Raw genomic sequence first — 24458 nt, 5'->3', positions numbered from 1 at the left:
AAAAAAATCTTAAGCTGATCCAGGGACTTGAATTACCATTGAAATCTGATTTGAGTTAGAATTGCCTGTATATACAGACAATTTTTCTGTCTTTCACATGCACACATACAGTTTTTGCTCTAACATCCTGTGTTGTGGTAAATCTTACTCCATTCTCAGCTCATTTATATCCTGATGTCTCCTGGAAACCTGGCTTCTCATAACAAATGTAAATAATTAAATAAGCTCTTTGTTGGAAGTTGTCATGTGCAGACTCCACTGCTTTGAAATCTACACCTCTTTCCTCAGAACTGCCCCGAATGGTGTTTGCTTCAACACACCCCTGGGAAGGAGTGGAAAACCTGAGCTAGTTGGTCAAACTAGCTTCTTCCTGCTGGATTTTGCAACTGCAAAAAAGGCTTGAAAACCAAGCAGAACAAAACCCACCACTAACACCAAGAGCCTTGCTCTGAGCACGTGGGATGCTTCCCTGGATCATTCCCTGCTCATTTCCTAGAGTGAAATTCAGGCACAGCAGCTCAGTGCAGTCCTGAAGTGTGTAGAGGCTTTTTTTTTTTTTTTTTTTCTCCCCTCTCCTACTTTTCTTTTCCCTCCTTCCTTGTGTTGATTTGTGTGGCCGGAATGACTTTGATTTCAGCAAGTTTGCTGTTTATTCACGTCACAAGTTTGACAGCTTTACACCAAATCAGATTGCTGGGTTTCAGGAGAGCTCTGAGGCGTCACTGGGAGCTCCTTTAGATTAAACTCGCCTCCCCGGTCTCCCCCCTCTCCCCCTCCTTCAGAGCCATTTAAACCTCGCTGGGGCTTTAACAGAAACGTGCTCCTAAGACCTGTAGTCCATCCTGCCACTAACATGGTAAGTGCTATTTGCATTTCTCTCGACCTGCAGGCAGGAAAGGAGAAGGTGGTGCCTTTGCCCCGGGGCTGTGCAGTGGGTTTTGTGCCCTCTTTAAGGTGCGGAAGGAAGAGGGCTCCTCTCTACCTGCAGGAGCAGGCGGTGCTGCTCTGCCTTCCCTTGGAGGAGCAGGTTCCCTGCTCGAGGCTCCAGGCTGTGCCGTTGTCTCGCAGGGCTTCGGGGCTGCTGCAGCTTGTGCTCACTTGCAGGAGGGAAAGGGATGTCTCCAGAGACAAGCCCAGGCTTGGCTGCTTTGCAAGCCGGGACCCCTGCAAAGCTGCAGAGGCAGAAGTCACGGCAAGCAGCCTGGACGTGACTCTGCCGACTGTGCGCAGCCCTAGAGCTGAGCCCAGCCCTCCGCATGGACCGTCCGAGGCAGCGCCTGGGCTGCCCTGCCCGTCCTGCGCGCCCTCGTGCTGCGCGGGGGGCGCAGGGCGCAGCGCCCTTGGTGGCGGCTCCGCCGCGCTGCGGGGCCGCCCCTGCCGGCCGCTCCGGGCGGGCTGCGGCGGGAGCGGCGCGGGGCGCCGGGCGGGCCCGGGGGGGCGGGCCGGGCTGTCCCCGCTCCAGGCACCCGCGGTCGGCCCGGGGGGCCGGGAGCAGCGCCGGGACAGCGGGGCCGGAGGGCGGGATGCGGGCGCCCCTCGGGGCCTGCTCCCGCCGGGCGCCCCGCCGCCCGCCACGGCGCCTTCCCTCCGCAGAGCAGCGCGCCCTGCCCGCAGCCGGACTTCGCCTGCCCCTGGCCCGCCCCCGCCGGCGTCTCCACGGAGAGCAGCGCCGCCGAGCAGGGCCCGGGCCCGCGCGGTAAGTGCGCGCGGCCGCCGCCCGGACCGGCCCGGTCCTCCCGGGGCTCCGCGGCGCGCCCGGGGCTCCGCGGCCCGCTAAGCGCCGCTCTGCCTCCCGCCAGGCCCGGCCCGCGCCCCGCAGCGAGCGGCGTGGCGGGGCGCGCAGCTGTCCTGCCAGCTCCACCGCAACAAGCAGGTAAGGGGCCGGCCCCGCCGGGCAGCGCTGCGCCCGCCGCGCTCATCTCTCTATCCTTCGGCTGTGGGAAGCACCAGGAACCCGCCCTGCTCGCATGGCCCTTGCTCCTTAGTGGAGATATTCCAGCCCTCGGTGCTGTCCCACGAAGCTGAAGGGCTGTGGCGGGGCTGGCTCCCCTCAGGATGCAGCACGTGGCACCAGCCCCTCAGAGCTCGGGGTGGCCCAGGCCGCCTGGGAGCTGCCCCGCCGGCCCTGACGGCACCAAGGGCCCTGCTCCTGACTAAGGGCATGGGCTGCACTTGTCCTCCCGAGCCCACCAGGATTACCCGCGGGAGAAAAGTTACTCATGTGGAAGATCATCTGTTTGGGCCAACAGTTCAAATCGTCACTATTATCTTCATTATCTCTCTCTTATTTCCTTTTATTTATCTATTTATTTAATTTTGCTTCGTAAGATTTACTAAGATTTACCAATAGGAAAACCACTGAACAGTCCAAAGATGAAGGAATCCCACTAAGATCGCCAAGAACCAACACTTGGAATAAGACTTTGACATATTGAAGCCAGCAGCAGCTAACTTCCTATCTTCAAGTTCTGTAGGACTGGGGGCCAGCTCCAGATGTCAGCGTGTTTCTTTCTTTGACTTTGTCTCAACCATTTACATGAGCAGATGCCTGCGGTGCTTGGCAGAAGGTCCCTTGTCCTCCTAAAGGCATCTCCAGACCTGTGATCAAGAGGCAGTGCTCTATGCTAATACATGAGTATGAGAGTTCCCGTGAAAAATTGTTAGTGGTCTGCAAAAAAATCTGCAAACCAGAAACCATCTGTGGTCTGGCTCTTGAGACCACAGCTTATCTCCACTCTCCAGTCAAGGACTGAAGGGATGCCTGAGTGTCAGGGAAACGTGGAGACAGACAGTAAGATCTTCCTACTGCATCCTAACCACATAAATTGTTAGTCTACATTGTCTTCCTTCCCTTTTTCCTGCCAGGCATTTGTACATTGGAAAGAGAGGGAAGCAAAGCCGGAGACCTGGCAGCTGCTATCATGCCCATGACTATTTCTGGCTACTTATGGAGCTACCCGTAATTGTGTTCTGCTATTATTCTCTGATAGTCATTTCAGAGTTATCTTCTCAAGCACTCGCCAAAGAATAAAGAAAGTCAAAAGTGAATATTGAACAGTCGTGCCACTTAGATTTACAGAGACAAGAGGCTTGAGGGGGTGGGTTAAATTCACAAAGCAAACACCCAGATCACAAATCCAAGCAGGCTGTACCATAGGGCAATTGCTATTAAGTTACAGAGTCAACATCTATTCATCAATATCTCTATTCCGCAGCTTCAAGATACTTTGCTTCAGAAGGAAGAGGAACTTGCTAGGTTACACGAGGAAAACAACAACCTCCGCCAGTACCTGAATTCTGCCCTCATTAAATGCTTAGAAGAAAAAGCCAAGGTATTGTGTTCAAACCTGTTGTATAGACATATGCACATGAAACAGGTGAATAGGCACCTGCCATTAAAATACATGGAAAAGTGGAGAAACCTGCACTATGAGAGTTATTTTAACTTTACAGAACTACCAAGTTGCAATGGGTGGTTTCTCTTTTTATATATTTTGTTGTAACATCTCCCAAGGTATGTTTTGATTCGTTTGTATTAGAACACTGATCGTTATTTTTTTAGTAGTTAAGAATCACTTTAAAAGGTAGCATCTGAGATGAAACACTAAGTTGCTTGATACATTCCACTAAACTAAATATCATTTTAAAAAAAAATCTTGATTCTCTCTCTCTTCTTATTGACCTAAAGACTTTTTACTACTCTAGACTTGCCATTGAGAAGAAATTATTCATTGTCTGCTTACCTCTAAAGATGGGCATGAAGTAGAAGTATTTATTAAAAAAAACAAACCGTGAACTTTCCTTTTCCATCTTATTCCCTGTTGATAATGTGGCAAATCCCCTCCCATAGAAAGATCTGCCTTCTGACAGTAAAAGAACATCTCCTTCACTGGGCATATGAGGAAAATGTGGCCACCCTTCCATTTGATGTCCAGTGTGCACCTCATGGGAGGTGACTGAGCGCTGAATTCATGGTGCCCATGAGTATTTTCCTTGTTACTCTTGGCTTTTGTCATGCACATCTGGATGTTTGAATGACCCTGGTCCTGTGCTGAGGGCAACTGAGGGAGATTCAGGAGCTCAAATCCCCAGAGTCTGCAGCTCAGAGAGATCCCTCACTGGGATCTCACCTGCCCTGCTGTGACTCCCCTTCACATCTTTTCTCCTTGTCAGGCAGCCTCAAACCCACTCCCCTGCCCAACGCTGCTGGCAGCGTCAGCACAGAGGAGTGCTGTACAGCAAGGCGGGAGCTCTCCTTTCACGCCTTGCTCAGTGAGAATGCAGTCGAAACAAAGGCCATATTGACACCGTCAAATTCTTCTCTGTCAGGGACTAAGTTGCTGCAGAGGCTATAAAGACACAAAATTTAGTGATATCTGCAAGCTTAAGGAACAAAAAAAGAGCACAGAGTGGAGATCTTACAAAGGTTATAGTAACCATCTTGTCCATCTAAAATCTGAGAATCTGAGAACATAAACATATTGCTTTCTGATTACTAAAGAATCAACTTTTAATCTATTTTCTCTGCTTCATTTTATTTTATAGAAACTGCTGTCCTGCCATAACCAGAAAAACTGTACTGTTCTCAAAAACACCAAAAGGAGATTAAAAGATGACCACTGCTTTGCTCCTCAGGAAAGTCCACATGCCTCCAAAGCTAGAAGGAATCTCTTTAATGAGTTCACTGCCTGTGAAGAACAAGCCAGTCCTACCGTGGACAGCTGGGTCTTGCAGACTTTAGGATTAAAAGACATCAACACTATTGATGAATCCTTGTCAGCTAACTACAGTGCCTTGTCCTCAGACTTTGGAAAAGACACGTACTGCCTGAGCCCCAGTGAAGCCAGAGACTATGACCACAGTGAGGGTGCAGCAGCAGTTTACAGCTGTGGCCAGATGCCTCCAGCCAACAGCAGTGCCCATTCGTGCAGTGAGGGCTCTCCCTTCATTCCTCAGCTCTCTTCAGCACCATGCGTCTCCTCACCAGTGCCAAGCCTCTCCTCCTTCCCAGCTTATGGGTTGCCTTATCTGACTAGTGACTTGTCACCTAACAAAACTGAGGTGGCCTTCACAACCTCCCTGAGTCCTCACCGCAACGTGAGGACACACAGCTTCCACCAAGGACAAGCCTTTGTGCGCAGAGATGATGATGGAGGATGGAGATTCACCTGGGTGCCCAAGCAGGCTGAATAAAGCACCTGCCTCAGGGGCCACCTGTAGGGAAAACAGAAGACAGTTCATCTTGTCCTTGAGACCAGTTCAGGCAACAGAAAAGATTTCCCTTTTGGGCTCTGTTAGAACAATATTCTTACCCACTCAGTCCTCACTCCCTCTTAGGTTTTATGGGAGGGGCTCCAGATTGCACTTGGATTGCACAGATAAACATCTATCCCAAGCCAGATGTACAAATGGGATCTATTTCTCATGTTTCTATGATGAAACATCTACTTTTATTTGCTTCATTTCTTTTTTCCTATCACCAGCCATTCCTTGCCAACAGGTATGGGACTGCTTTCAGCACCATAAATCACTTCCACATGAACCAAATTAGAAGGGATTTAGGGAATATAATGTGGAAGTTTCACCTCTATCACAGATGCCCATGGATAACAAAGAAGGCATAGGTCAGTGGATGAGGATCAACAGTTCCTATGTGACCCAGGCCTCTCTTGGCTACATAGATTGCCTTGGATTAAGGCACCCACGGTATTGTTAATGGGCTACACCAGACTGACCTGCCTGCAGTCACGTGGAGCTATTGTTTTTCGACAATGCCTCAAAATAAACAGGATTTGCTTCTATTGCCTGGAGGCTACTTAGTTACAAGTGATTCAGCAAGTTTAGTGATTTTTTTTTTTCTGCTGAGATTAAAAGACTAATGTGTTTACTGCATTATGTTTTAAAGGTATTTTAACCTTCAGGTAAAGGGAGTTTAGAAAGTTTGAGCCCTGTTTCTCACCCATTCTAGCTATATTATAGGAACTAGACCCAGAGATTCTGAATAATGACACTGCCATCACCAGCCAAGGCCCTGGCCCAATATATGAGTTACAGGAATTCACTCCTGGGTGGATGTACTATGTACACATCTCTCCTGCTTAGGATTCATTCCCTTCACCTGTCTTCCATGTTTGCTTGCCTGATGTTGGAAGCCCTTATAAGAGAGTTACTCATGGCTATACAAGCAGTTCCTGTGGCTGCACTGGGGCTTTTTCCATCATCAAGAGCTGCACACATGAAACCGAACATTTACTTCCCAGGGAACAACTTCTTGACCTTTTCATCATGATCTCTGGAGATCCATCAGTCCATTATCCCTGACCTGTGCTCCAGACATTCATGATAATATAAACAGGTCAGAGCTGCTTCCCATTTTCTTCCCTCCACGTTTCCTATTTTTCCTGGTTTGGGAGGCAGTATCACAGAGTGGTTAGCGTGGTTGATTGGGAACCATAGCTCTAAACACTAGCTCTTGTCTTGCCCTATCCCTGTGAGGCAGTGCTATCTCGAAACCAAGATCGTCACTGTGTCAAGAATGCTTTAAAATCTCTGCTCTAGCACTGTGCAGAGCTCTTCGTAACACTACTAATAATATGGTCAGCTAAAATGAAGTAAACACCAGTAATGTTGTGTTACCTGTTTTCTATTTTACAGTACTTTGATGTACAAGTCATAGAAATAAAGGGAATTATTTAGTTATTTCTTTCAGTATGGCCCCAGCCATTAAGGAACCACTCACATAAATAGAAAGAATATATGTAAGATATCCTCCAAGTTGCTTATTTTTCTGAAACAAAATCTATTATTTTTAGAAGATAAAAGTATCTGCTAAATACCATCTTGTGCCTTAGAATTACAGGATTTGGAATTATCCATTAGGAGCCAGAGTCATTTCCAAGAAGACTTTTAAATAAACGATTTCATATATCTAGGTAGTAACTTTAAAGTGTTAGCAGATTTCTAGAATAGGCAACTTGAAAGGATTTATTGCAGGGATTATTGTGCAGGATTGAGGGAAAGAAAAAAAATAAAAGGACCTAAGGAAAACATTTTGTTGGGGGTTCTATTTTGGCCACCTGAAGAAAACTGATCTGGTCAAAACCCAATGTACCTATAAGCACTTTCCTGCTCTTAAATGAAAGCTGGAAACAAATAAACAGAAAATACTGGTGTCTTACAAACAGTTCCTTTTTTCCCAAACTATTTCTTTTCTTTATGTTTGTTTTTTATTTTTTACCTACTATAAAGGGTACATTGAAGAAAACATTCTTGATACTAAAATTTCTATAGTGGTATATGGTAGTGCTGAGTGCAGAAAATGCCAGTCCTTACCATAATTATGTGATGGGAGTCTCCATCTGTGTAATGATGTGGGATAAACAGTATCCAGGGAATAAAAAGACAGCGTGACTAGAGGAGTACAGTCTCTGCAGCTCTATATGCCACGTCTTTAAAGCTGCTATAAAAGATCAGAGAAAGATCTGTCTCCAATCCAATTCCAATGCTATTGAATGCTGCGCCTTTTGGATTTTGATATTATGGATTCAGCATCAATTTCAAGTATTTTCAGTCCCTTCAATAAATATTAAATCATGTTTTGTTCCATTTTATAAAGAGAGAATCATTCTCCCTCTTCGACGCTACCTTTCAGCATTATTAGGCCATTTCATGCAGGGATACGTCCTTCAGCAGACAGCTGGAATGAGACAGTCATGTCTTTGGTACAACCCTGGAGCGACAGGGATCCCAATAGGTGCTTCAATCTTTGCCAGCCTTTAGGACAAGTCCCCTTGTCTCTTAGCAAATAAACTATAGATGCAAGTGAAGTGTTTGATGAATAACTTACCTTCAAAAACAATCAGGCAGCTGAGATACAGGAGCATGGGGCAAAATCATGGGTTCTGATGTTGCTTCTGGTCACGCACTTCATCTTTGTCCTTGGGCTTCTCTTGGTTCCAGTGCTGGACCAGTTCCAGCGCTGGAACAGTACAGAATGATTTGAAGAGAAAATCAGCTCTTGCTGCTGCAAAATGTATGAAAGGTTCCCCCTCTCCAAGAAGGATCATTAGGCCCATATACTTTTGGGGTAGGAAAAATATGGCTTGAATGCCCCAGGGGCACTGGGAGGTCCTTTGTGCAGCGGCCAACTTCATTGCCTGTAAATATCCATCTTATATTAACATGTTTGGTTTATTTTTTTATTTGAGGTTTGTTGTGTGAATATATCACGTCCACCTGCACATTTGAAAACAATCCATGCCTTTGGAAACATGAATAGAAATGGAAGCTAACTTAACACTTTATATGTTGACGTTTATGATTGCATGTGATTGAAAATAAGGTTATAACATGAGCTGATTTTACTATTTCTAATAAATTATGTCTAATAAAACTTGAAATAATGTTTATCTGTAGCAAAACTCTTCTCACAACTTAATATCCACCTACTTAAATATCTGTTCAGCTTTGCACAGCACAACACCAGGCACGTGAAAGAGCATCCAAGCCCCAGCACCCCCTCAAGGAGGGACTTCCCTGCTGGGCTGTTGTCGGTCCAGCTGTGCACTGAGGCTCCAGCTGTTCCGTGGCCCGTCCAGCTGTGCAGGGATCCGCGCGGCCGCTCCGGCTCTGTCCAAGGTGCTGAAGCGCCGCTGCGTATCCCTGCAGGAAGAGCGAGTGTCTCCTGGAAAACTCCCCTTACCGCGGTCACACACCGCGTTAGGCAGATAGAGAAGGTGTAGATACCCTCTGCTTGCCTCCAGCCAGGACAGTCGAAACGAAAAACATCTGGATCTCTGAAGAGCTTCATCACTTCTGATCTCTGAAGCATCCACACATCTTATTTCACATGTGATACCGAGCTTAATAAGATGCTGCACTCAAATACAGCAACATAATTGTTAATAGAGATTTAGATCATCTTTTTTTTTCTATATTATGGGATTAACTAGACTATCCAGAAATATGGGCTCTATTGTACTAGGAATTTCATTCAAAGCTGTCATAGTTCTGACTTCATTTTGATCTCAGCTCCATTCATTAGGATACCAGATAGAAAAAAAAAGAACATTTTACAGAAAGAGACTATCCTACATTATTGTGAAAGGGACACCCCCGCTCCACAAACTGTTCACTGCTTTTCCCGACATTCACTTCATATTTAGACGCTAGTCAGCTGCTAAGAATTTCCAGTAATCAAGAGAAAGAACATAAGAACTGCCTTTCCACTGATGCCCTATTCTTTGCCTTCTAGCCCTATTTGAAACTCAGCATTGCGGAACTATGCAACAACTTCAAACAGTACTTAAAAATAAGAGAGTGGAATATGAAAATTTGTCTAAATAGAATGTTTCCATGCAGATCTGCTTTAAGCAAGGGTGATATTTCTTTGCTTAGAGAAATATGCAGTTCCAGGATACAGGTAACTGCACTGACACAGAGATGTGCACTCCTGGCTAACCACAGACAGAATCCTAACCAAAGTAGCCCAGATCAGCTCTACTTCCATGCTCTGAATTTTACTGCAAATGGGGTAGAATTTGCTCCAGCAGTTTTACTCATAACTGTTGCACCTTCTTTGAATGCTATTTTCCTCATTTGGACCTAGAATTGAACAGAATATGCGGGAATTAAATAATCCTTTTTTCTCCGGAGCAAGATACATGGATAAACTGACTCCCTGTGGGTCATGAAATACTTAATGGTGCTTTTTTGCAAGTAAAAGTCATCCTGATTTAATAGTAGGCATTGTTTATTTTTCTAAAAATCTTTTGTGCAAAAGCAGTTGTGTTGCTCCATAAGTCATTTCAGCAACAGTATTTTTCTGATTTTTTTTTTTTTTTGATAACCTGTAAAAAATGCAGAAGCCTACTGAAATCAGCAGGAGCTAGTACTACTCCTGTGAACAAAACGAAGCTGAAAATTTAAGGTTTTTTTCCTTACTGAAAGACCTTTCACCAGTATGAAATATCATTACCTCAATAGCCCTGTGGCTGTTTTAGAGTGTATAAACATTTGCTGCCTATCTGTTAGCCATTCAATTACTAAGATCTTGATACTGTGTAAATATTTAACTACAATAGAGAATATAAATCAGAGAAAGTGATTCCGTTTCGTTCCACCAGTGGCAGTAAATCACAGTCCATTCAGATTACTGGGCTACACCCTGGCTAAGCTGTGAACAGTAACAGATATCATCTAAAATTCCTTATAAAGCTGGTCCTAATCTAATTCAGACTTTGCAGGGAGAAACCTAGCAGCATACCACAAATCCAGAAACCAAGAGCACTTCCAGACCTTGTTGAGAGATGGAACTAAAAGAGAAGCAGAGAAAATAAGTGACTAGTGATAGGTAAATTCTTGTTTCATTCATTTTCCAGTAAAGGCAGTCAAATGGGAGAGATAATATAATCATATTTAGAAGCAACAGCATTGTGGGACTCAAAACTAGCAGGTGCTTATGATCAAGGTTTGTGCTCTGCACTCTTAACTGGCCCAAAGTCTTTCAAATAAGGAGGTATCACATGAACTGACTCTGCTATCTACATGGTGACATAACTGATCTTGTTCCCCAAATACACTGGACATTGGGAATCAGTGGCAAACAAGACATGGCTTTTTCTGAGAGAACTGCAAAGATCCAGGCACAATAATAATAATGCCTGGTGTTCTCCATCTCCAGACTCGCTTATTCTTACCTCCTAATTGCTATCCTGTGTCATCCTTTACCTCCTAAGCACAGTGGCAAGAGGAACAGTGAAATTCATCCCTGTGGCCATGCCAAATGTGACCTGCAAATCATCTGACTTCAGAAAATAGAGTAGGGGTGGGATGTTCATGCTAGCAGCACAATCTGCTGAGCCTCGTTGCCCCATCCAGATTCTTTGCTCGCCATCCACTTTGCTCAGGGCTAAGTGGTTTTGGGGTGTGTGGAATTGATTTATTTCTATTCTTGACTTGGAGTTATGCTTTTCACTCGCAGGCCACGTTACGTCGCCAGTGCCACCTGGCGGTCCTCGGCCCCAAGAGGCCGCTCACACAGGGACGGCCTAGGACAGCTGCAGTCCTCTGCAAGGAAGTCCGATTGCAGAGAGGAGAGGAGAGAGAAAAAAATAAAAACAACAAAAAGAGCAAAGGTCCTTGCTCGCTTTTCTAGCTTGCGTATTCTCACCTGGAGTTGCAGACTGTGGAAGTTAATGTGCCTTTGCTAGGGATGATTGTTTTCTCTTCCTTTGTGTACCCTCCTTCTCCACTTGGCCCACGCGCAGGTAACAAGTTTAGCAAGTGTCTGCAAGCCCTGCTGCATACAAACAAGCCTCATGCAGCATTATAGTTCATTTTTTTCTCTTCTCCCCTTGTGGCCTCCCCTGGCTAAAGTCAAAGAAATGCTGAAGCATCCAAGTAAATGAGCCTATTGGATTCTCATCAGCTTTAAAATGCTGTCCTGTGTGCCAAAAAGACAGCTCTGCAGAACCAGGCTCACAGGATAGTTGTATTGAAACCTCTTCTTTTTTGCCTTGTCTTCTCGAAAGGCATCTTGGCAGGGGGACATGTGCCTCCCGACGCAAAGCGGCACCCCACTCTGAGCACACAAAATACGCACATAGCTGAGTGCAGAGGGCGGTCCAGCATCTATCCCCTCCACAAACACTTGCGCTGGCCTCCCACCACAGTCATCTAAAGATGCTGCATTAATTGTCCCATAACTGAAAGCTACTACACCACCTGTCAGGAAATGAGCCCCGACATGTTTGTGTTAGTCCTCTTGAACATCCTCAGAAGTGAACATGCGAGTCACAGTAATCAGAGCGCTAGGCTGACAGCAATGTCTGAAGCCTCCTCTGTGGTTTGAGAGGGGCACAGCAAAGCAGGGCTTAGTCATGCTCTAAGTGGGAGTAGAAACTCACCCGTTCCTTGACACATGTTGCAAGTAATCAAGAAGCAAGCCCAGACTCCCAGTAGTTGTGCTCTACAACGCTGCGTAGCCCTGTGCCCTGCATCTGAGCCGTTAAACATGACAACTGCTTCAGTCACTAGGCAAGCTCCAGCTCCCTGTGCCTCTAACTGCAACGTATCATCCTCTTCTCCTATTCCACAGGAACAGCCATGCACAGAGAGCAACATGGAGCTACCCTGAACCCAAGAGAAAAAAGAAGGGGAGAAAAGTGAATTATACAATGATGGAGATGAACATTTACCTTGGATGTTACTTGCAATAAATGATTTGACCACGTCAATCGCTCCTGTTGAGGACAGAAAAGCAGGGGATGAACATCAGCTCAGACAAAGAAATTGGTACTTTTGCTTGGGACCAGCTCAGATGCATCATTTTACAGTAGCCTGGGGAATTTTTCAAAGTACAGAAAGGAAATCAAAAATAACCTCATTTGGGCTGTTATCTGCGTACAGCTCAGGAGACAGATGTATGAAAAGGAAGGCAGCTGTAGAAGCCACGGGAAAGGAGAGCAATATTTGTGTGCATTCATTTCTTATTGATTAATTTTTTCAGCCCACTTTGGAATTGGCTGTTCATTTCAGCATGGATGCACTCCACAGTTTGTGGCACACTGAGCTGTTTCACTGTGCCAACTGTGTTGTGCCTGCCAACATTTGTCAAGAAATAACAGAGGTCACACATGGTGTCAAAAAAAATGAAGGAAAAAAAAAGAAAAGAAAAAGGTCCCTGGCACAATACATAGAACAAAGCATTGTATTAGTAGCAATGAATTCAGACCAACTGATGGTGGAATTAATGAAATCCATGGCTGGCACTCTTTGCATCCCGATGGAGGCTACAATGGACAAAGCAAATGTACTGGCCACTAGCCCATAAGATCAGCAAACACTGCTTGCCCAAGGCAGTTGGAAGCCCATTGCCTTCCCTGACAGGTCTTGAAGAATTACAGTGCTTACCCAAGATCACTTCTCTCTGATTCTAAGGCAACAGGAAGCCCAAAGACAGGGAAGCAAACAGTAACATATCTTTCTCTTACCTTAATTTCTTACTTGCCCTGAAGATGGATCTTATCACCTAAGCAACAGCATCTGCTCCATCTTCTCTTTGACAGCTTCCAGTCCTTTTTGTTTTACCCAAAAAAACTTTTCTATGTTTACCTATATTTGAGAATATATTTGTTTCCAGAAATAAGGAAAATATTCCTCTCAAAGGAGGTCAAATACTGCAGTAAGTGGCTAGATACATAGTGTATTCCCATCTCTGAGGATATTCAAAACTTGGCTGGACAAGACTCTGAGCAAAGGTCCCTTCCTGCCTCAGATTTTCAGTATTTCACCAGCTCATTCAGCCATCCCTTCAATAATACCTACTGGAACACACAACCATTCAGAGTTCATCTGCCTTCTGACTGTCTATCAGTACCTAGAGCATAATCCTCCACCTATGGTTACATGTGATCCCATAGAGTTTCCAAACACACCTGAAAAGAGAACCCCGAAATCCCAGCTGTTTGCCTGTAACCACTCCACTAGGTATTTTAAAAGGATAGTCACTTCTGTGGTTTCACTATTAACCCTGACTATGTGTTTGTTCCCTTTCAAAAGGATAATTCGGGCTCAACTCTTTAAAATATAACGAAGTACACCAAGCCAGGCACAAGCCAATGTCAAATCTCCTAAAAGAAATATCTACAGATCAAAAAGGCCAAGTTAATTCCTTTCTTCTAGAGTATTTTAATGGGATTCTTTCCTGTCTAATGTTTAATATGAGTGGAATAACTGTTTCTCTCTTCTTATTCCAGATTAGCATAGGAAGAAAAATTAACTGCTTTAATTCCTCTTAATACTTCCCAGTTAGCTACCTAACCAACAGCACTGGAAAGCTTATGCAGATGGAGGCCTCTCCTCTTGCAACATCTCTAATTGGCCACTATCTAAGCATGGACACAAACCTTTCCCAAAGTTGCATCCTCTTGGCTCTTCATAGCCCCAGGGAAGGGGCTTGAATGTGTGCATGAGGATGCACACAGGGCAATGGAAATAAAAAATTTCAAAAGCAATATCTCTTGCAGTAGATTCATTTTGATATAACTACATTTTCTGATAGGAAACAGTTGTTGATTTTTTTTTTTTTTTTTTTTTAGAAAGATTTCTCAGGTTGAAAGGAAAGCAGGGATAGCAGAAACACAACTTTCAATTGCAGCTTCTACTGAGGCCATGGTCGTAACAGTTTTGAACTAAAATAGCACTTAACCTGATCAAGGAGAGAGCATGACAGTGCTTAGCAGTTTACTTATGTTTAGCTCTCTACAGTCATAACCTGCAAGGTAGAAACACAGCTCCTCAATTCCATGTGATTCAGTAATCTTGTGCTAGTAAACGAAGAGGAATATACCTGGTAGCACAAGGGATCTGGTTGCAACAGCCTTTTGAAGCTGGAAAAAGGAGGCCATAATATGTGCAAACGAGGCCAAACTTGGGACCAAAGTCTTTTGTTTTCTTTCCTCTGATGCTGAGGAGAGGAGCGTGTCTGGGTCTGCACGGAGCGTTCCCACCGAACAATGTGAGCCACACGCCAACCTGGAGAGCTGCCAGTGCACGGCCACCTCCGGGAGCTCCAACTGCAAGGCAGGAGGAGCACACAAAGAGCAGGGCCAGGTTATCACAGGCTTTCCAGAGAAGGCCAAAGCAGCCATTTGTCATCATTATATTAATTCTCTATTCTTCTAATTTCTGTGCTCCCTAGAAAATAAAGTAATGCTTAGTGGGAAATAAAATGAGGGAAAGAACAAGTTGAATACCCGAGACTAAGCTGATGAAGAAAATGATGAATAACCAGGATAGCTGGCATAACTCCTATTTTTCCCTCATGAATACGCCACAATCTACTGCCCAAAATAAATCAAAATCTTGATTTAGTACTTGCCATGGTATAAAAAGGTTTTGATTGCTTGGTTACCTCCCTTTTGCCAACTTAACTGTCATGCTTCTCTACATATACCTTAGCATACCTGACTCTGCATCCAGACACTCAGTTTTCAGACTCTTAACTTTAGGAAGCCCATCAGTTCCAGGGAATGCTTTGCTAGATTGAAACTAATGTCAGAACGGGGTAGCTACTCCTGTTGCTGAAACATATTTTACATGTGAAAGGCAAAAATAGGGAATATAAGGAAAAAGAATCAGAGACTAGGGAAAAAAATCAGAATTAGGGGAAAAAATAGATAAGAAAAAAAGATAAATAGAAAAAAAAAAGATAAACACAGAACTAGTAATTTTTTATTTTTAATGGTATTTCCCTGTCAAAGGAACTCCGGGGTGCTGGCTGTTGCACTGCTAGCTCTGGCTTTGTTCTCTTTGCTTTAGCAGAAGAATTCTCTGATCAGATTTGTCTCCCCATTGTGGCTTGAAATAATGTAGGAAAGCTGCAGCCCATTGGCACACAGGCTGGAGATCAAATGTGCCAACGGGGTGAAAGATCAGGGACAATCCCTGTCCATACAGAAGGATGCAGGATCTTAAATGCTTGGACAGACAAGCCTCTAAATTTGGATTCTTATTCAAAAGTTAGTCCCACTCCACGACAAATCTATGGCATCTCTGGATAAGCAGGGGTAATAGTCTCCCTTGCCTCTGATGTTGAAGGTCCAAATATTGCAAACCTGAGGCCAGTACTAACTCTAAGCTTCTGCCCCATGTCCATTACCCTGCTGAGCACTGACTCCAACCCAAATCATTATAGTCACTCCGAGCATGTTGGCTCCCATGTTCCCAGTCCTATGTTCCTAACACTGAAGAGCTACTGAGTGATTGTGTCCAAAAAACCTAGTGTGCAAAAGCCTGGGCTCTCTAATCCAAGCTTTCCTACAGGAGACAACCTTTGCCTGCTGTCGCCAGAGAAGGCTCACTAGCAGTTCCAACACATGACAAGATGCACCTCGATTCTGTCATTCTATCAGGTTGTGGCCATCAGCCCATTATGGCCAAAATGAAGCGTGAATGACAATGCCAAAGGAAAACCAAGGAAGGACAGAGTGGGTGAGAGGCTCTTGTGGAAGCATATGCTTTGATTAGTGTAAATGATCAGATTAAAGATAACCTAACAGGCTTTGATTAGCTGCCTCCTCATTGACATGGCAGCCTGGAGAAAACAAATATAGGAGAAATGATCTCCTGAATTCTATACTGCTGGGTGTTATCAGCCTTCTGTAACAAGCCCATCTTTGTAGAGGTGATGTTTTTTATTAGTTTAAAAAAAATCTGTTTGGAAGGCCTTAATATATAAACTGAGATAGCCTAAAGCATCATTATAAAATAGTTGATAAAGAGATTGAGAATATGAAGTTTAAAACCTCATTTATCATTGCCATCTTCTGGTCAGAAGGGTGTAGTGTTTTTCCTTGCTAAAGGAAGCAAGTTAAATCATAGGGCAGAGAGATGCAAGAGATTTAGACCTCAAGTACTGTTCCTGGCTGCAGAACTCTGCTGTGTGTGGGAAGGGTATCAACATGGGTATCCCAGGTTCACTATGCATCTGTAACATCTGCTCAAAAGAGTGATTTTGTGAAAAAAAATCTGCTTATACTTTGAAGACGTTTGAAAGCCAAGCAATGCTCACTGAGACCCCTAAGTGTCATTTACCTCCTTTCTTTCCAGTACTTTGCTTAATACTCAAATGGCTATCCACCAGTTCTTCCAGTGCCTTCATGACTGAAGGCCAAAGGACCTTTTTAGAAAAATAACTCACAAGTCATTTTCTGTTCTTAGCCAGACTTATTCCTCCCATTGACTTTAAGCTTTGGGACAGATTTAGGCCTGAACTACATTCAATGAACAATTCATGCCCATCATGCACATCTGACCTGCACCCAACACATGAGTGGTGGCATACACACTCCACAGCTTGCAGTAATCTGGTTGTGACCTATGATTCTAGCAATGCCCAGAGTTGCAACACTGGCAAAAATGGGGATTTATTTTTATCCAAACAGGTACAGATAGGGTAAGGTCAATTTTGTTCACTCAAAAGTAAATTAAGGTCACTTTTGTTCACTGGCACTATCATGCCAGGCCTGGCACCTGAGTGGGAAGTAACACAGTCTCATGAGTCCTTGCTACCATTGCCTTCATCTTCACAAAGTGAGTCTCCTTTTGCCTAGGTGGAAGGAGCTGCTCTCCTGTACATCACTTAAGAAGAACATTGCACATATTCAGCTTTCCACTTTTTTCCTTTCTTAAATATGACACCAAGAACTTCACTCACACCTCACTAAAATTCATGCAGGTCATATTCCTGATTTCTTGAAAGACAGAGTCAGACAACAGCATTTCCCCAGATTTCCCTCTGCATATCCTAAAGTCTGGATGTCCTACACTTGCATACACCTTGTCAAGGAGCACCTGCGCTGTGGCCATGAGTCACACAGAGGGGAAGCAGTTGAATATTTACACCTGTCACACTCTTGAGTCCAAAATAATAATGGGGACAGTTTTTGGCTGATCCCCAAACTCTGCACCCTTTAGCCTTTAGTTAAACAAGCTGGCGTTTAAATGGAAATTTAAAACAGAAGAAAAAAAGAAAAGAACAATGAACAAATTCAAGTTTAACTAAAGGGGGAATAGAAAGGACATAGGAGAGAAAGCAAACATGATAGCAAGGTTTTTATTTGTAAAAGCCAAGTTCCTTGCCCCTCTTGGAGAAACACATCTGATAAATTCAAAGTCTGAGATAGCTCCAGGCAGCTCTTCTTGGCACACCAAGGGTGGTCCATACACACTTCCCACAGCAATGGGCAGCAGGGGCATTTTGCTAATGTTCTTCCAAACGCTGTTCATGCAGCCCCATTTCTTTTCTTTGCTCCAGGGAAAACAGTTCAAAAGTAGTTGCTTTCCTTTCAAGCATCATCACAAGCAGGCAGCAAGAGGGCTCCTCGTGGAGACCTTGTCACCCTCCTCCTCCTCCCCTGCCCATTCACTTCAGTTTGATCCCTCTCTTCACCAGCAAATAAAAGCTACACTGTTTAAATGCCTGGCGCCCACATCTTTCCCAATGCCTGGATTATTCTTCATGTATTAGTCGACAGGGCTGACCTTTGATATCCTCAGGCTGACTACTCTTTTCACAGTTCTTACAGTAATTTGAACTGTGGATTATGTTGCTCTTATCTCTGATTTGTAAGAGTTTTAACATGTAAGCTTGGTTAAAACAGATTACAGAGGCTCTTACTATGAAGCATATTCAAAGACAAGTTTCTTTTCTGAACCCTGGACTTGAGTGACAACTAATTGCATATTCCTGCTTTGAAAACAAGCAACTTGCAAAATCCTTTTCACCTTGGCTTCTTAGCTGTTTAAACAGTTTAGTAGACAAAGAAAGACATAGATTATCTAAGTAGATAGGATCTATAAACAAATATCTGTAATTATATCTATCTCACCCAAACAACTGGAGTCTCTTAGAGCTGGCACTACTAGGTAAAACATTCAAATTGTCTCTTAATCATCACTGTAATATGCCTTTACATCTAGGAAAAGCTGTTATCATGTGAAGCGATAACACTTGGTCCTTAGTTCACTTTCCTCTGAGTAGAAATAACAGATTATGTCACCTCTACATTCCCTTTATGGGAACTGTACAACCCACTAAGCTTGGAAATCAGTGAACAGTGATAAGGAGAATGTCTGTTGAAATCAAGTAGCAGGGAGACACCAGGCCAGGAGTTATTTTACCTTTTACTTTTTCCTTGAAAGTCAATTTTTCCCCTTGTTTAAGGCTGCCATGGTAGGCTAGTTGAGGTTTCATTCACATTAAACAAAACTAATAGTAATACAGGGTAATAACTTGCACACTCACGAAAATATATTATTGGAAGAATGCTTCAGAACATCAACCAGCATTAAGATTATGACAGCCTTTGTTACATTTGCAGAGATAGTCTCCATTGCACAAATTACAATAAGACCAAGTAAATAAAATTTTCACATCTGGCCTGTTACCAAAACCCTCCATTGCTAATGGAAGTGCTTGGTCAAGAACCGTTACCAAAGCTCCCAGGCCAGAAGTGAAATCCAGATTTCTTTTCCTCTCACCCTGCAGACTGCAATGCTTCACCTTATTCTCCAATCCCAGACCTTCTTAACCAACCAGCCTTCTTAAATTTAGTTTAGGCACAACTCAGTAACATGAGCACTCCGATTCCAGTTCACTAGTATAAGTGCACACACTATTACAGTGAGCAAGACAGGCTGGCACTGCAGTGTCTATTGTTTGCACAGCATGGGCTCCGATTAGTCTAAAAACACAGTAGATTGATTTGAAGGAATTTTTCCCTTGAAATAATTCATTATATAACAAAAGTTTTGAAACACAAACCAGTTTTTAAACCCCACAGTCCTTCCAAGACAACCTGGAAATTTAGCATGTCGTGCAATCACAGGGTTTCTAACCCAGAGCTGTATTTTCCTCACTGGAACTGATAATAAGACCTAATCTCCAGATGCAGCACAAAGTCATTTTTGAGGGGTTTCTGGAAGAAATACTGGGCTTACTCCCGAAATCTTTTAAACAGGATTGGGAAATGTGATCAAGAAACTCAATGAAATCCAGACCATTACAACTTCATTTTTATTCACCCATTCACACATCGGTTTCTCTCTTAGCAAGAGGGACTAAGACTCTTAACTTCTTATAATGAGCATTGATAGCAAAGGCTTTTATTTATATACACACACACACACTTTTGTTTATATACATGCACACATGCAGTACTTGCTGCAAATTTTGGCTCATTTGATCAATGCCATTTGCTTCCAATGGGAAAACATGTAACAGATTTAGAGGGTCAGGCCTATATATATTCTAAAGTGAAAAAGCTTTTTGACATCATATATGTAATTGAGCTGAAAGTCCCTCCCACATCATAACAGGTTGGGCACAATTTAAGCAGCACAGGTACTTGTGCTGAACTTCATCACACAACCACAAAAAGCAATCACAATATTTTTGCAAATCCAAAGCATCTGAAACATTCTTAGGAGGTGAAAAAAAATCCGTGGAACAGATTTCCAATTCAAAACCCAAATGCCAAAATTGTCCATTTCCAGCTGCCGTGGTGATACTTTGCTAATGCTGAAGAGCCTCTTAAGACTGTCTGCCATATCTGGAAAATTTGGAAAGAAATTGTACCAGAAAGAGGTAGAAAATAAAAACCTTATTTTCTAAGACCAGATAAGCTTCCAAGTCAGAGGTGGAAATAAAATGGAAGTTGCAGAGGGGAAAAAAGCAAAGTCACTTGGAGAACAATTCATTTACACAAGTAATGACATTTTAGCACTGGTTACCTGTGGCTCTTTCAAGACCACACTAATATAGTCTGTGGTCAGGTTTAAGGGGTGCCAGATGAAATCAGGGACGTGTTCTTGGTTGCTTTACAATTCTAGGATCAAGTAGCGTGGCCATCCCAAGAAATTGGAGTTCATTCTGCTTTAGAGCCCAGTGAGTATATTCATCATGACAGCAAGATACAACCAGTTAGCTCATCATCTATATTTATAACACAAAGCACAATGATGAGAGCTCTAAGACTGCCAATATCAACTTGGTCTAGAGGTACCAACCCAGTCTAGTCAGCTAAGCCCCCCTATGCAAAGGTTTTTCATAGAATCGTGTCAGCTGGAAAAGACATTTTAGATCATGGAGTCCCTTTGTTGTTATTGGAGTCAATATATTCTCTGCTTCTCCAGCACTTTGCAAGCATGAAGTCCCCGTTGCCAAAATTCATCAGTATTAACTCACTGCATCTGATGGTCAAATGATTTTTTTTGTGCTGTAGTTTGCTTCAAATTTACTAACTCCCTTACTTTTTCAGTACTAACCATGAAGACAGACCCTCCAACCCTGTCAAACAGCACAACTTTGTCCGCAAGTTAGCCAGGTAAGACCTAGATTTGCAAATACTAATCGTGAAGAGAACAGGTTCCTCCTGAACTAATGAATAGAGCTAAATATTTTAAGTGAGCAGCATGTATAATGTTGGTTAAACAATCCTCAAGGCATTCATGGAAGCAATCCTTGCTATTTATTCCCCAAGAGCAACCGTGTCTACTACCTGCCAACATACCTCACCCACCTTTGCATACTGCCACTCTCTGCCAGTGATGACAGCATGACTTTTAGAATAGGGTCTATTATTGTTACTCTGAATTCCAGGCCTCTCTGATATGTGAGCTTATGGAAAGAATAACAAAGGCATCTGGAACTTGGGTATTACTATTACTGTAATGAGTATTTACACTGCCAACAGCACCTGGAAGTGTGACTGAGACCACACAATAATAGGTGCTCCATACACACTGAAGAGATAGTCCTTGCCAAAAAGAGCTTGTTATTTAGTATACTATGAGGTCTTGCTTAAGCCTATTAACGTGCTGCTGATATCTCCAAGTATCACAGCCCTGATCCTCTCTCAAAGCTGGCTTCTGTGAATGCAGAGTCCTCTGAAGGCTAGGCCAGACCTGCTTACAAGACTGCAACAAGCCTGAATTTTCTGCAGCATGTGCAGCTGAGAAACATGTAAAAAAAAAAAAAAAGAAAAAGAAAAAGAGAAAAATCGGGGACAGCTCTTCCTCAGAACAGTGCTGTGCCTGGGGACAGGAGGGACATATACCTTAACCTGTTTCTGCCTCCTACTCTAAGGGAAAGGAAACCTCAAAATTAGAGACCTATCTTTGATGTACTTATCAAGTCTGAAGACTTCTTAAAAGGCTATAGCTGAAACACCATATAGGAGAATCCAAATAGCATATAGAGACCTTCAATATCCTTGACATCAAGCATACTATCAGAGAACATGCAAGACACCGAAGCACAGTTTACCTGAACAAGATGAGGCAGGGAGATTGGTACTATCAGCCAAGTCCCACCAAGAAGCATCACAGAAGTTCACAGTGATCTATCAAGTCAAACCAGGAAGCCAATCCACAGTTCAGGTCCAGTAACTGTCACATAAGTCCATAGTGACAAGGTAGGTCCAAGCTCAAGCTAAGAAAACAGTTCAGGGAGCTGGACCAACCAAGGTCTCTAGCCAAGCAAGTACGTAGATGTAGCAGAGCTCAAACACCATAGCTCAAACCAGGTTCCAAACTCTTGGCCTGGGCTTAAGTAGTCTTCTAGGCCTGGGCAAAAGGTGTGGATGGAGTCCTCAGCTGAGATTGGTCAGGGCCATTAAAGCCCATTAGTGGCCTTGGGATCATGACACCTGTTTAGGAGAATGGATCTCAAAGATTGTAGTTCTGTGTTTATCATAAGCAATATTAGCTGCTAGAAGAAGGTGATTAACATGCTTTGAGAACTTAGGAATTCCCACATTCTTCTACTCTATTGCTGTACAGCCTTCAAAATTCATCCTAGCAAGATGTTTTTATGTATCTGTGACTTGAACAAGAAACAGTGGGCCCTATGAGTCAAACATAAAGCTCAAAGGAATTGACAGAATGCTCCTTTGCAGTGATTTGAGTGGTTTTTGAATCATGTGAGAACAAGAAACAGGAGTCAGTATCTCCAACAGCCTCATACTTACAGGGACAATATAGACACACTGCTGGTGTGTTGACATGGACATCTTGGTGTGTGTGTGTGTTTATACTATAATTCAGATTTCCTTGACATTTTGATTGTGCTCCATTTTCCTTCAATGAAGGATTTTTCTCTGACATTAAGGGATTAAAAAAAGATAAAAAATAGAACCGCCTGGAGAAATGAGCAAAAATGTTTTTACCTCAAAGATGCAGCATAGAATATGGACCCATCTTCAGGATTACAATTTTTATTGTTTATTTTTTATTTTCTTATAAAAAGAATCCCTGAAAATCTTGCATCTGGTGTTTTCTGATCGGCACTGGTAGAAGAATTCTCTACTCCTTTAGTGTGTTTATATTACTGAATTTTTATAGTGATAAAATCCAGGATGATGACACACACTTTACTTGGTATTTTATCAGCCAATGGGCCAAGTCAGAACTCTGTTGCATCTGATTTAGTATAAACAGTGAACACACTTCAAGAGCCTAAAAGCTAGGACAAAACAGATAAAAAAGAAAAGTCTACAGGAGAAGTGAGAAGGAAGCATATTTCCTACAGGTAAATCTGAGGGCAATATCCAACAACCAAAGGACTGACTGCTGAACCGCTGGGACTGTTGGCTGCCTTAGGACCTGTTCCTATTTTGTTGTATTTCTTTTGCTTGCTATTTTGTCTGTATCTATCTTCCCAAGTCTTCCCTTCCATCTCTGATTTTTTGTTATAGACACAGAGATCTATTAGCAAAATGAGACTGAATTCCTCAGAGAAGCTCCAGCCTACCTACCTAATCATAGCAGCTCTCAACCTGCCATGTTTACACCAGAAGCAGCTCCCACTCTTTCTTCAGCAAGAGTTAAGGTGTGGGAGGCAAACTGTGGAGGGCTTAGGTCAGAGAAGGAAAGCGATACTAGAAGCAAAATGAGGACACAGAAAACAGATCTGAACAATCACCAGAAATGTCCCAGGAGACTCTAGCTTTATTCAATGCCTCACATTTCTGCCAGGCTATTTTTATCTCAGCCTTGAATGTGTCCATCTCCGTGTACGCAGCTAGCCTGGTAATTTTTAACTCATGGCTCTAATTGAACTGTTATTGAATGTGATTAACTAGGACTGGAACGAGCCTTTGACAAAGAATATATCAGATTCTTTCTGCTCCCTTTGCTGACTCACTGCTTCCCAATGGCTTCGAAACTCGCAGCTCGGGTGTGTGTGCGCAACCCTTGGCAGCTCCCAGTCGCTTGACTTCACTGGAACCTCTTGCTCTATGGACACGGTGCCAGGGTAGTCAGCAAGCCTGCCCTCCCACCCCAACACATGCCACCAGGTGGGCTAGGGTTTAACTTAGACTTTGCATCTCCAAGAGGACTGTTAGGCACAGTAGGTCGTTGCTTGGAGCCACAGTACTTGGATTAATGGAGCTGGATTAATGCACACATCACAGCAGGAGAACAAAAGTATTTGGATACAAGCCTATCTAGGCTCCTGGATTTCAATGGGGACTTAGATCCTAAGTATAGATTAGGACCTAAAAATTTGTGTAGCAGAAACCTAGTGGCAGAAGGTTTAATATTACTTTCAAATGTGTTAGAATGAGTTATGATAACTCATTATGATAACTCTGGAAATATGTAATTATGTACATACAGAAATACATACACTCAATATGCATTCATCTCAAGTCCAGGACTTATTGTGTATTTTGTGATATACTTGATTACAACAACTACAAATTATATCAAGTTCTCAGTCTAATTGTACCTAGAATGGAAAAGTAGTTCTTTTCGTTGGCTCTGAACTTGCCATTTTTGATTTCCCTGGTGATCTCTTGCTATATTTCCTATTGAACTCAGAGATCACTAGGCAGACGACCTGCTGTCAGTCCTTGGTAATGGGTGTCAAAGAAAGGGTGCAAGATGAAGCC

General features: G+C 43.3%; 2 protein-coding genes and 2 long non-coding RNA genes across 4 annotated transcripts in view; 1 reads left to right on the top strand and 3 right to left on the bottom strand.

Moving 5' to 3' along the window:
- The window catches only part of OSTN (osteocrin), an 86168-nt gene extending 85107 nt beyond the window's left edge, over positions 1 to 1061 (bottom strand). The window contains exon 1 of the mRNA XM_026045393.1: positions 983 to 1061. The gene's annotated coding sequence lies outside the window, so the exon portion shown is untranslated. The remainder of the gene's footprint in view (positions 1 to 982) is intronic.
- On the top strand, positions 854 to 6585 carry GMNC (geminin coiled-coil domain containing). The gene is made up of 5 exons (XM_026045254.1): positions 854 to 931; positions 1594 to 1696; positions 1800 to 1873; positions 3180 to 3332; positions 4546 to 6585. The coding sequence occupies exons 1-5, from the start codon at positions 854 to 856 to the stop codon at positions 5191 to 5193; spliced, it is 1056 nt and encodes a 351-aa protein (XP_025901039.1). The 3' UTR covers positions 5194 to 6585.
- Positions 6586 to 7219: 634 nt separating this feature from the next.
- LOC112952560 lies at positions 7220 to 10315 on the bottom strand. The gene is made up of 5 exons (XR_003250421.1): positions 10265 to 10315; positions 8746 to 8873; positions 8449 to 8661; positions 7847 to 7978; positions 7220 to 7459 (listed from the first exon to the last, which is right to left on the bottom strand). It is a non-coding gene; the product is annotated as an uncharacterized LOC112952560 (long non-coding RNA).
- A 9527-nt stretch (positions 10316 to 19842) lies between these two features.
- On the bottom strand, positions 19843 to 22126 carry LOC112952559. The gene is made up of 2 exons (XR_003250420.1): positions 21830 to 22126; positions 19843 to 20114 (listed from the first exon to the last, which is right to left on the bottom strand). It is a non-coding gene; the product is annotated as an uncharacterized LOC112952559 (long non-coding RNA).
- Positions 22127 to 24458: the final 2332 nt, after the last annotated feature.

The sequence above is a fragment of the Nothoprocta perdicaria genome, unplaced genomic scaffold (assembly GCF_003342845.1).
Source record: "Nothoprocta perdicaria isolate Ctin4 unplaced genomic scaffold, notPer1 scaffold_4, whole genome shotgun sequence".
Lineage (NCBI taxonomy): Eukaryota > Metazoa > Chordata > Aves > Tinamiformes > Tinamidae > Nothoprocta > Nothoprocta perdicaria.
This window is presented reverse-complemented; position numbering and strand designations above follow the sequence as displayed.

Bases quoted from the DNA above. Each gene is read 5' to 3' on its own strand.
- GMNC (XM_026045254.1), top strand. From the start codon at position 854: ATGGTAAGTGCTATTTGCATTTCTCTCGACCTGCAGGCAGGAAAGGAG. The intron at 1,697-1,799 runs GTAAGTGCGCGC...GCCTCCCGCCAG, and splicing joins GCAGGGCCCGGGCCCGCGCG to GCCCGGCCCGCGCCCCGCAG. The intron at 1,874-3,179 runs GTAAGGGGCCGG...ATTAAGTTACAG, and splicing joins AGCTCCACCGCAACAAGCAG to AGTCAACATCTATTCATCAA.